This window comes from Lutra lutra, chromosome 6 (genome assembly GCF_902655055.1).
Source record: "Lutra lutra chromosome 6, mLutLut1.2, whole genome shotgun sequence".
NCBI classification, from domain to species: Eukaryota; Metazoa; Chordata; class Mammalia; order Carnivora; family Mustelidae; genus Lutra; species Lutra lutra.
Window position 1 is genome coordinate 107,197,768 of NC_062283.1, and position 12,364 is coordinate 107,210,131.

A 12,364-nucleotide genomic window follows, 5' to 3' on the forward strand; every position below is an offset into this window, starting at 1 on the left:
CGATGTGGGGTTCCATCCCAGGACCCTAGGATCATGACCTGAGCTGAAGGCAGAGGCTTTAACCCACTGAGCCACCCACGTGCCCCCTAAAACTAATTTTTCAAAGTCTAGCTACTCCAAAATACATTTTTGACATTTATTTATAACACTGTCACAGAGGTACTTTTATCTATTACTGATACTGTATACTTTATGTATGTGTCCTTTAAACAGGTAGTCTAGTTGGTCTGCAAATATTTTAAAAGATATTTTATAAGGAGAGCAACATTGTTATATAACTTAGGTATGATCTGAGTAGTAATTTATGTAATGTTTTCCAGATTCATTAAAGATATTAGACCCAGGGAGTTGCTACTTGTGAGTTTCATCCGTTTCAACGTTTTTGAAAAAGGGGTTGCAAATAACATAATATTTTCACTTATTTTTGATAACACATCTAAGTTAAAATAATCTATGTCTTGTATATAAAATCAAGGGAAAATGTTATTTTTCTTCTTTTCTTCATAAATTTTATTCCTTAAGCTCTCCTCTCATCCTAAGCTATTAAGTTTATTACATAAATATGCCATGGACATTTAGATAGGTGTTAGTTGAGTAATTTTTTCTAAAGATTTACTCATTTATTTGAGAAAGAGAGCATGAGGAGGGGAGGGGTAGAGAGAGAGGAGAAAGAGAATCCCAAACAGGCTCCACGACCACCAAGGAGCCCGACGTGGGGCTCCATCTCAGGATCACCTGAGCAGAAATTGAGTCGGACACTCAACCAACTAGCCACCCAGGTGCCCTTGAGTAATTTTTAAACTAAGTTTTGAGGCATTTGCTATTTGATCTACTTATGCCTTGTTACAAATGCACATTTGTAACATTAATTCACAAACATTTCAACACTAAAGTGTAGATTTTTTTTTAAAGATTTTGTTTATTTATTTGACAGAGAGAGAGAGAGAGAGAGATCACAAGTAGGCAGAGAGAATGGAAGGGAAGCAGGCTCCCTGCCTAGCAGAGAGCCCGATGTGGGGCTCGATCCCAGGACCCTGGGATCATGACCTGAGCCGAAGGCAGAGGCTTTAACCCACTGAGCCACCCAGGTGCCCCTAAAGTGTAGATTTTAATAGTGAAGGAATCTTCTGAAAAATAAAAAATGTGTCATCTACACAGTTTATCATTAAATTGACATTCCCTTGGTTTTTGTTTTTACCTACTTCATATCCCACTTAAGCAAAATCAAGCATTTGCATATCTTCTACACAATAATGAAGTTACAACAGGAGGATTATCTCAGTAAGACGATCATAATTCTCTCAATGATGTCTGCATTTCAGAAATTCCATCTTCCTCCTACTGCATCAATTATTACCTGGGCATTAGCTCACTAGTAACTCTGCATGAGTAGGCAGGGGTTCTCCTGAATGCACACAGACACCCTCACCGTGTGTCCTGTCTTCATGCCTTCTTTTCCTTCCCCAGGGCCTTTCTGCTGTGGCCTACACTTGGATGCACAACTCTTGCCTCTTCTCCTCGGACTGATAAGCCTTCCTCAAGTATTACCTACATAAAGTCATTCGCATCTGGAAATAGGACATTCTATTACTTCAAGTCTAAATCCCTCTTTATGAACTTCAAGATCTTTTATAATAATTTGGTCACCTCTTGGGGCACCTGGGTGGCTCAGTGGGTTAGGCCTCTGCCTTCAGCTCGGGTCATGGTCTCAGGATCCTGGGATCAAGCCCCACGTCGGGCTCTCTGCTCAGCGGGAAGCCTGCTTCCTCCTCTCTCTTTCTCTCTCTGCCTGCCTCTCTGCCTACTTGTGATCTCTCTCTCTATGTTTCAAATAAATAAATAAAATCTTGAAAAAAAAATAATTTGGTCACCTCTTACTTAAGCCATCTTAATGCCATTACATTTCCATAGTTACACTTGGTGTTAGTCAGACCAGCCAATTAATTCACTTACTGCACAAACACATACCATTCTCTTCCTGAACTAGGACTTACATTCATCTGTGCCCTTCTTCGGATAGTATCTTCTTCCCATTCTAATTATCAATGACTAAATTTAAGTTCCAATTTTGATATAAAAATTTAGCCATTTTAGCCTTCTCTGAATGATCATCTTCTCTGAATGAATACAGCATTTATAATTTATACCAGTGTAATTATATATCATCTAATAGATTGCCTTTGTTTCATGTGTGCTTTCAACTACAGTAGAGACCACATCTTATTCTTCAGTATTCTATTACAAGAAACAGCTGCCATTAAGTGCCTATTACGTGCCAGATACTATGCTAGGCTTTTAAAATAATAATTAGTTAGGATCAGGAATAACAGTGAGAGACCAACATTAAGAGCTGAAAGAATAAAGGTAGGCTACTAACAAAGACAAATATTCAGAGATGAGCTAGCAGGAAGAGCACAAAACAAGGTGACTGTGTATTGTCTGGCTGTTATGATGATGTGGTTATTAATTAGTCCTGATACTGACTCATTCTTAATAATCCTCTCTAGATTCCAGTCAAAATGTAAGCGTCTTCTCAGACATCTTATACTACACAGAATTAACTCACTATGGGGGAGTTTCTGAGGACAGGACCCGAGGCTAATGCAGTCTACCTGGGAGAAAAGCTGAGGAAGCAACTTTGGTAAGAAAAGTGAAACAACTGGGAAGATTAGAAATCATGAAAAACATCTGGCTTTACAAGTTAGCCTGGCATAAGCCTTACAGAGCAGAGTCCATCAATACTAGCCACGACTGCTCAAAAGAATGGGAGCAATGCTTTGGGAGTCACAGCTAAAGTGCCTCTGTAGTCATCAGCTTGTTCAACCCTACTCCTAAAACACAGTGATGTAGGAAACCAAAGCAGAAGAAAAATTATTAAATTTCCTTACTACCTACAGCCCACTGAAAGGTCCTTGAAATAGGCAGAATGACATTCCTCTAGGGACTCAACAGCCTAGATGTTAATACTTTGCTGAGGGCAAAAGGCAATCCTAGCCCGACACCCGTCCTCCAGCCGCGCCAATCCCCGCCACCCCACCCCACCCATCATCGGGATCCTGTAAGTGTACTTTAACATATAAAAATTCCTCTGGAAACTTCCTTTATCTCTAAATCCCTCCAAGACACATGCTGGTAATCATCCTCCAAGCATGTGACCCAGTGATATACATCTGAAGGGTCTCATGACTAAGGTTTCATTAGACGGTAATAAATGTCCTTTTTCCAACAATTGCTTGCCCCCTCAAGGTCCAGGAAACCTTGCTTCCAAAATTCCTTAGACGCTTACACTCTCCCTGACCACCCCCTTCCAACTTGAAAGTATCTAATGGGCCACTCCTCATGACTGTGGTACAGCTTTCTGCCCAAGGGTCCTGTCCCCATGCTTTAAAAAATCATCTTTTTGCACCAAAGACGTGTGAAGAGTTCTGTCTTTGCTGTCGGCTTCAAACCCTAATGGCTTGCCTACTTCAACAGCACAAAGTTGCTCAAAGTTGTTTGACACCTAACAGAAAGTTAATTAAAAAAAAAAAAAAAAGCCAGGAAAGGGACAAGTACATCTCACCTTTCTTTGACAAGGAATGCCATAGAGACCATGTCTAAGAGCAAGGGCTCTGTGCCCTGTGTTCAGTTTCCACCACCACCAGACACTATAGTATAGCCCATCCCCCCTTCCTTTCCTTACTGAATTATGATAATTACAAGAGTCAATCCAGGAAGGGTCTCAAACAGAAAGCTACTAAATGTTGGATACTATTCTTGTTTTATTTTCATTAGGTCATTCAGAAAGGGAAGTCAGATGAACAACTGAAGGCCATAATGATAAAGGAAGTGAATGAATGGATTTTTTTTTGGGGGGGGGGTCTGTGTTCCTCTTAGCGGATGATTAAAGCCAACAAATGTGAAAAGGGACTTTGCTTCAAGAAATTCACAGGCAACTTCAACATTTATCATCAATGGGCCAAGAAATGCTAAGAAATCAGATAGAAATAATAGAGAAACTTAGTCTTTAATCGGTACCAAAATAAAATTAATCCAGTATGCAAAAATTGAAGAGATAATAAATTAGGTGACATTCAGTAGAAAAGACAGTGAATGCTGATGTGGTGATCAAAGGCAAAAAGGAAATGCTGATAAAATTAAAGGTCGGTATAACCTGCAGCCCACTGACAAATACCTGAGGCAGGCAGAGTATGACATTTCTCCAGGGACTCCCAATCTAATGTTAATGCCTTACTAGAGGAAAACACCACCTTAGCCTGAGGAGAGCCAGGGCTCCAGGATCCTGCGAGTCTTCTTTAGCAATATGAAAATCCTTTAAGAAACTTCCCTTGTCTTTACCTCCCCCAACTCCATAGTATATCATCAATTGCTCCTCAGAATCCCGCAGCAGTCCTTTGTGCTGGTCGTGTTCCCGTGCCTTAATAAAACCACCTTTTCACACTTGGAATGTCTCAAGAATTCTTTCTCGGCTGTCGGCTCCAAACCCCAACATTTCCACGTCAAATGCTATCTAATAACATGAAAATTATTAATATGTTATGGAATAGGTAAAAGAACAAATTTGCCACAGTGGAAAAATTAGATGACTTACCTTGATGACGTCTTCTGGCCATGCATTAAGAACTGAAGCAATATGCCCTCGATCATGGATACTAATGAAGAGACCTCTAGCAGAAAAAAGAGTTTTAATTTACTTCAGACTTGCCAAAATATCATGAACTTTAAAAATTTTTTTCCAAATCAGTTTAATACACCTCCATTTTTATCAAACTAGTGAAAATTACTACCTTAAATAAAAGCTAGGGATCTTATAAATAAGGGAGAAATTACTTTAAACAATATATTGATATCTATAATAAATTCATTCTTACATTACATATTCTTAAACATTTTGTAATTAAAGAAGTATTCGCTCTTTTATATACAGAGAATTTAAGTAGCATCATGAATTCCACTCATAGATTCACTTAGTTTGTTATTAAATAATATATGTAAAAGCACCTAGAAAATATGAAGCATGTGTAAACAGGGTCATATACTCCACTTACTGGGTATTCACAATGTGAAGAGGAAAGCCTGTATTAGAAATGGCTTTAAGTGGGGCACCTGGGTGGCTCAGTGGGTTAAAGCCTCTGCTTTCAGCTCAGGTCATGGTCCCAGTGTCCTGGGATCGAGCCCCACATCGGGTTCTGTGCTCTGCAGGGAGCCTGCTTCCACCTCTCTCTCGATCTGTCTGCCTCTCTGCCTACTTGTGATCTCTGTCTGTCAAATAAATAAATAAAATCTTAAAAAAAAAAAGAAATGGCTTTAAGTGACAGCAGTCCTTTTGTGTGAAACATACTTGATTTTTTTTAAGTTCAATCATCCAAGTTATAATTCTTTAATTTGCAGTCTTAGTTGCTCTCTGCAACTCTGTCATTTGGAGTCAACTGAAGTCTTTAATACTGCTCCTCTCCCGTCCCCCATTCCCTAGGAAAAGTCTAACAATGAACTAAAAATTCAACTGAGAAATAAATTTAATGTCTTAATCTCATTTAAAACTTTTACTTTACTATTTATTATTGCTAAATGTAACTCAAATACAGAGAACCACACACAACCAACGTACAGCTTAGTGAATTTTTAGAAGGCGACCACCCTTGTATGTAACACCTATTTAAGCAGACACTCTTGTCAGTATTCCAGAAGCCCTCCACGTGTTTCTCCCAATCAAAACCACTCCCTCTTAAGAGTAACAACTGTCCTGACTTTTATGGCATCATTTTATTTATAGTTCTAGCATCCAAATGATAAGCCATCCCTAGACACTACAATTTGTCTTCTAAAGCTTCCCATAATCTGGATTTTGCTAATTACGTTCCTATGGTATAGATTAACAGAGTAATCTTTCTTCCCTACTTCTTGAGAAATTGGTAATTGAATCTAAAAGCTTAATCAGATTCATATCCATTTTTTAACAAGATACCTCATGGTCTGGTGTTATCAGAAGATGTATAGTACTGTCACTAGCTAGACCCTAAGACCTGATCTTTATTGTCCACCTGCTTGTGCTCACCAACCTCTGTCCCACATTATTCCTAAAGCTCCTCTTTCCACCTTCTCTCTTAGGCGTACGGAAAGCAAAGCTATCTCTTAAGCCATAGCAACTGGCCTGGCAAAACTGGCCCAGACCAGCCAGATCAGCCTTGAATTTAACCCCTGACTTGCATCTGCACAGATGGACCATGCAGTGAGTTCTAAAATGATCAACAACTATCTTTATCTGGTTATCATACTAAAATCTCTACCAAAGGAGGGGCACCAGCCGCGCCTCATTTACACAACATACAATGTGTGTATAGGCCTGTTTCCTTAATGGCACATACACCACCTTCTGCCTGCCTCTACTTACAAAGACAAAGCTTCCCTATCTAAATATTCACCCCACCCCAAAATAAAAGGCACGCATTCACCCTTGCTCAGGTAGTCATGGCTTTGGAAGCTATTCCGGGTGATCTCCTTATTTGCCACAAAAAAAAATTACTTTGTGTGTCAACTCAACAGGGTGCTGTTTCTGATTCAACAAGGAGGGAACTCACATTGGTTCAGTTACAGTATCTTGTAGTCCTTTATGTGATTTTAACACTGGCAATGTTTAATATCTAAATTCCTTAATTCATTAGGGTTACAAAATGGAATATTCTAATTCTGTCACTTATTCCTAATTTACTTGCTGAAATTCTTATTTAAAGAGAAATTTCACCATACCTATTGTTTGGTTACCCAATGATAAAGCTGATACAAATGCTGGATTCTTTCTCTTTACTTGTCAGTTTTTGAAATAAAGAGCTCACTTGCCGGGCACCTGGGTGGCTCAGTTGGTTAAACATCTGACTCTTGACTTCGGCTCAAGTCATGACCTCAAGGTGGTGAGACTGGGCCCCAAATGGGGTTCCATACTCAGCAGGGAGTCTGCTTGAAATTCTCTCTCTCTCCATCTTCCTCTGCCCCTCCCCCTGCTCAAATGCTCTCTTTCTCTCTCTCTAAAATAAATAAATCTCAAAAAAAAAAGAGCTCATTTGCTAGAATCCTTCAAGAGCTTCCACTAAAGTGTGTGTGTGTGTGTGTGTGTCTGTCTGTCTGTCTAAATGCATGCGTGTGTTGTGTATGTGTTATGTGTGTCTATGTTTTGGATCAATATGAACTAATGGATTTAAACATATCTGATATGTTTTAATCCACTGTAGTTAGTTTCTTTATGGATACCAAATTGTCCCATACTTAACCAGTGGAAGACTCATGTTGGCCTCAGAGTCCTTTTGATGTGACTATAATTAGTTGGTTTGCCCAATTCAGTGCTTGAACTCATGACCCTGAGATTAAGACCTGAGCTGAGATCAAGAGTCAGACGCTTAACCGACTGAGTCACGGGGCACTGGATGATGATAGCTTTTGACAGCTTCCTTGTTCTCTTTTATGACAAGATGTTCCTTGTTGTCTTGAAAATGTCTGCCTCAGGCCTGAAATGAGCCATTTCTCTAAGAAGTCCTGGTTTCTTTTAGTACAAAATGGTATTTCAAGACCACAATACAGGTAAAAGACATCCCACCTGCTTCCGTTTGGTGAAAGTACTATTATAGAAAAATTACAAAATAATGTTAAGATTCACGTCCTATCTATGGCCAGAATTCTCAAATTCATTCTCTTCTTTTTTTTAAGTTTTGTTATTTAAATAATTTCTACACCCAACATCGGCTTGAATTCATGACATCCAGAGCTGGACACGCTTCCGACTAAGCCAGTCATGTACCCCCACGTTGGCATTCTTCTTTTGCGAAGTTTACCACTATGACTTCCTAGCAACTTCAACTTAGCAGTCTCTGAGAAGCCATTTCACACTTCCTCATTTCTCCTCACCTACATGTATCTTCCTCTCACACTCAGTTGATCATCAAATCTTAATTTCAAACAGGAATAGACTCAATAGGGTGAAAACTGCTTCCTCTTTCTAATATAAACTCTATTAACCCATCTGCATCTTTTTAAATAGACTTCATTTTTTAGAGCAGCTTTAGGTTCACAGTAAAATTGAGCAGAAGGTTCAGAGATTTCTCATAAACTTCCTGCCCCCACCATGTCTAGCCTTCCCCATTATCAACATTCCTCATACCACAGTAGGCACGGACACATCATTACCAGCAGAGCACAGGGTTTACGTTATGGGTCACTCTTTTTTTTTTTTTTTTTTAATATTTTACTTATTTATTTGACAGAGATCACAGGTAGGCAGAGAAGCAGGCAGAGAGAGAGGAGGAAGCAGGCTCCCTGCTGAGCAGAGAGCCCGACGTGGGGCTCTATCTCAGGACCCTGGGACCACGACCTGAGCCGAAGGCAGAGACCTTAACCCACTGAGCCACCCAGGCGCCCAACATTATGGTTCACTCTTGGTGCTGTACATTCCGGGGATCTGGACAAATTCATAGTGCTATGTATCTACAACTGTAGTATCACTCAGAGTAGATTCACTGCTCTGTACATCCTCCCTGCTCTATCTATTTATCCTTCCCTCTCAAGCCCTTAGCAAGCACTCATCTTTTGACTGTTTCCATACCCTTCCCTTGTCTAAAATGTCACAGAGTTGAAATCATGCAGTTTATGGTCTTTTCAGATGGGCTTCTTTCACACAGTAATAAGCATTTAAGTTTCCTCCATGTCTTTTTATGGCTTCAGAGCTCATTTCTTTTTAGCACTGAGTAATATTCCATTGTCGGGATGTACTACACTGTGTTTACCCATTCACCCGCTGAAGTATATCATGGTTGCTCACAAGTTTTGGCAATTATGACAAAGTTCTTGAAAACATTTGTGTGCAGGTTTTTGTGTGGCCATAAGTTTTTAATTCCTTTGGGTAAATACCAGGAATGGAATTACTGGATCACGTGATAAGAGTAGCTTTAGTTTGGGGTGCCTGGGTAGCTCAGTCGGTTAGGTGTCCGCCTTCAGCTCAGGTCACAGCCCCAGAGTCCTGGGATCAAGTTCCGTGTCATGCTCCTTGCTTAATGGAGAGCCTGCTTCTCCCTCTCCCTCTGCCTGCTGCTCACCCTGCTTGTGCTCCCTCTGTCAAATGAATAAATAAAAAATCTTAAAAAAAAAAAAAAAGAGTAGGTTTAGTTTTGTAAGAATTCACAAACTCTTCCAAAGTGGCTGTATCATTTTGCATTCTCACCAGCAATGAATGAGAGTTCTTATTGTTCCACATCCTGACCAACACTTGGTGGTGTCAGGGTTTTGCATTTTGGTCATTCTAATAATTGTGTGGTGGTATCTTGCTACTGTTTTAGTTTGTATTTCCCTGATGTGCAAAGTGGAACATCTTTTCATGTGCTTATTTGCCATCAATATATATCTTCTTTGGTGAGGTGCCTATGAAGATCTTTATGCCCATTTTTAAATTGGTTTGTTTTCTTATTGTTGATTTTTAAGTCATTTGTATATTTTAGATAATAGTCCTTTATCAGATACATCTTTTGCAAATACTTTTTCCCAGTATGTGGCTTGTCTTTTAATTCTCATGACAGTGCCTTTTCTTTTTAGGTAAGTTCAATACCCAGTATGGGGTTTGAACTCATGCACTAAGGTTAAGAGTCACATGCTCTACCAAATAAGCCAGCCAGGCACCCCAATAGTATCCTTCATAATGCAGAAATTTTTAAATTTTAATGAATTTCAATGGATCATGCCTGTGGTGTTGTATCTAAAAAGTCATCACCATATTCAAGGTCATCTAGATTTTCTTCTATGCTATCTTCTGTTATTTTCTAGGACTTTTATAGTTTTACATTTCACATTTAGGTTTGTAATCTTTTTTTCTGGGAGACAACATGACTGTGAGCAGGGGATGGAGGGCAGTGAGGGAGAGGGAGAGAGAGAATTATTAAGCAGGTTCCACAGTCACCATAGAGCCTGAAGCAGGGCTCGATCTCATGACCCTGACATTATGAGCTGAGCTGAAATCAAGAGTCAGACATTTAACCATCTACGTCACCTGGGCCCCTCTGTTTCTGATCCACTTTCAATTGACCTTTGTGAGAGATAGAAAGTCTGCCTAGATTCTTCTTTTTGTATGTGTATATCTAGTTGTTCCAGCCCATTTATTGAAAAGAATACCTTTTCTCCATTGTGTTGCCTATGCATTTCTGCTTTCCCTCATGCTATATTGGAAGAAATTTCCTATTATCAAGGCCACTGTCTCACATGTGCTCTAGATTGTATTCCAGGTCAGCTTTTCAAAGGTTTCACTCCTACGATTACCCATCTCTATGCTATAACATCACTTTCTCTACTGGATTATTCCTATTGGCGTAACAACCTGCCCTGATACTATCTATCTTTTATAAAAACTGGATTTTGTCCCCTACTCTTCTCTCTTCATAGCAAAACCCCTCAAAGACATTTTTTCCCCTTATTGTCTCTATTTTCTTACCTCCTATTCTTTCTTCAATCTCTTAATAAGGCTTTTCTCCCTCACTGCTCCACAGAAACAACTCTTATCAAAGTCACTGAAGACACATCTGCTAAAGACAAAGGTCAACTTTCGACTTTCATCTTTCTTGACTTCTCAACTGTGTTTGACAGGGCTTTAAATATCATGCTCATAGTGATGACTCTCAAACTTCTCTCTTCAACCTAGACCACTTCTTTGAGTTCCAAACTCCAATTTAGCCAACTGGTTAACTTCTCTCATCATTCAGGCCCCAACTCATAGCTTAGCTCTTCAGACAGACCTTTTCTGATAACAGCAATTCAAGTACCTTCACCCTAATATTTTGATCATCTTCACATTATTTCCAAGTATTTGAAACGATCTAACCCTAACCCTAACTACCCCCTGTCCAGTACACAATACATACACAATGCAGCAAGTTCCTTAAGCAAATAGTCTATTTTGCTCACGTTTAGAACCCCAATGCCTATAACTGTGCTGGGTTTGAGTCCAACAATACATGCTGACTTTAGTACTTAAAAATAAGGCTCCTAAAATTAAATTTTTTTTTAAAGTACAGAAAACAGAAATAAACCCAGATTTATATTGACTTAACTAAAAATTATATTATGACAGTAAGTGCTACAGGCAGATTATTGATGACTTTCTGACTCAACAAAAATATTAATCTACCAAGTTGGCACTAAATTATATCCTTTCCTGGGTTGTTTTTTTTACATGAATTTATTTTGTTTCTCCAAAATGATAATAAGCTCTATATAAGTAACATATTTTTTTTGGATCCCTGTCATATCCAACTATGCAACCAATAAGAACTCAATAAATTATTCTAAAGTTAAAATGAAATATATTTGGACTTTTTAAAGAAGGCAATTTTGTTGAACTATCTAATATGTTCTTGGCAATATACCATTAAATAATATTTCTTGGGAACTTGTTAGTTAGCCAAGAGTTTTCAAGCACCACTAGTCTCAGGAAATAGTACTTTTTTTTTTTTTTTAAATGAGGGGGACAATGAATGATATTAAAACTTATATCAGTTAAATGTAAGAGACATTTGGTCACCTGTAATCTCTTACATTGAGCAGAGATTCATTTGTGATTAACGTGCTTAATTTTTTTTTTTTTAAGAGAGGGAGGGAGAGAGAGAAAGAGATGGTGGGAGAGGAGCAGAGGCAGAGGAAGAGAGTTGTAAGCAGGCTCCATGCCCAGCGGCTCAGTCTCACAACCCCGAGATCATGACCTGAGAGAGTCAAGAGTCAGACACTTAACTGACTGAGCCACCCAGGCACCACTGATGTGCTTACTCTTACAGAGAGCTCAATAAATGAAGGATCTGTAATGTCCCACTGAAGTCAAGCATTTTGAGAGAATAATCTGCAAAATGTCATGGAATTCTCCTTGATTAGAAACCTAATGAGATACCCAAAAGTCAGCAGGACATGACTTATACTTGCTGGTATAGAGATAAATATGAAACATTAATCCTTAACATATACACAGAGTTACAGTTATAAAATGAAAACTTCAGACCAGAAGATTATTTATCAAATTTTTAAATGAATGGAATGTCAATAAACATTTTTTTCTCTATCCATGTTCTTGTTGGTCAATTTGTTTAGAATACTTAATTTTTATTTGAAGTATATTAAACATGCCAATTAAAAATACTTGTGCTTCTATATCCATTTCATGTCAGGACTAAGATAATTTTAAAATACAAATCATTTTCTCATGAACATAGTTCAAACTTTTCTCATAACCTCTAACATTGTATACATTGCACTCTCAAAACAGATTTGTAAGAAGAGATATTACTTCTTCATGTTGTCTCAGATAACATCCCTAATCAAGTTTATTTCATATCAAAATAGAATTAAC

At 38.6% G+C, this 12,364-nt stretch overlaps 1 protein-coding gene across 1 annotated transcript in view; it reads right to left on the reverse strand.

The window, feature by feature from the left end:
- ME1 (malic enzyme 1) overlaps positions 1-12,364 on the reverse strand; it is a 184,841-nt gene that overhangs the window by 112,873 nt on the left and 59,604 nt on the right. Inside the window, exon 4 of the mRNA XM_047733415.1 lies at positions 4,592-4,667. Within this exon, the coding sequence (XP_047589371.1) occupies positions 4,592-4,667 (76 nt within the window). The remainder of the gene's footprint in view (positions 1-4,591; positions 4,668-12,364) is intronic.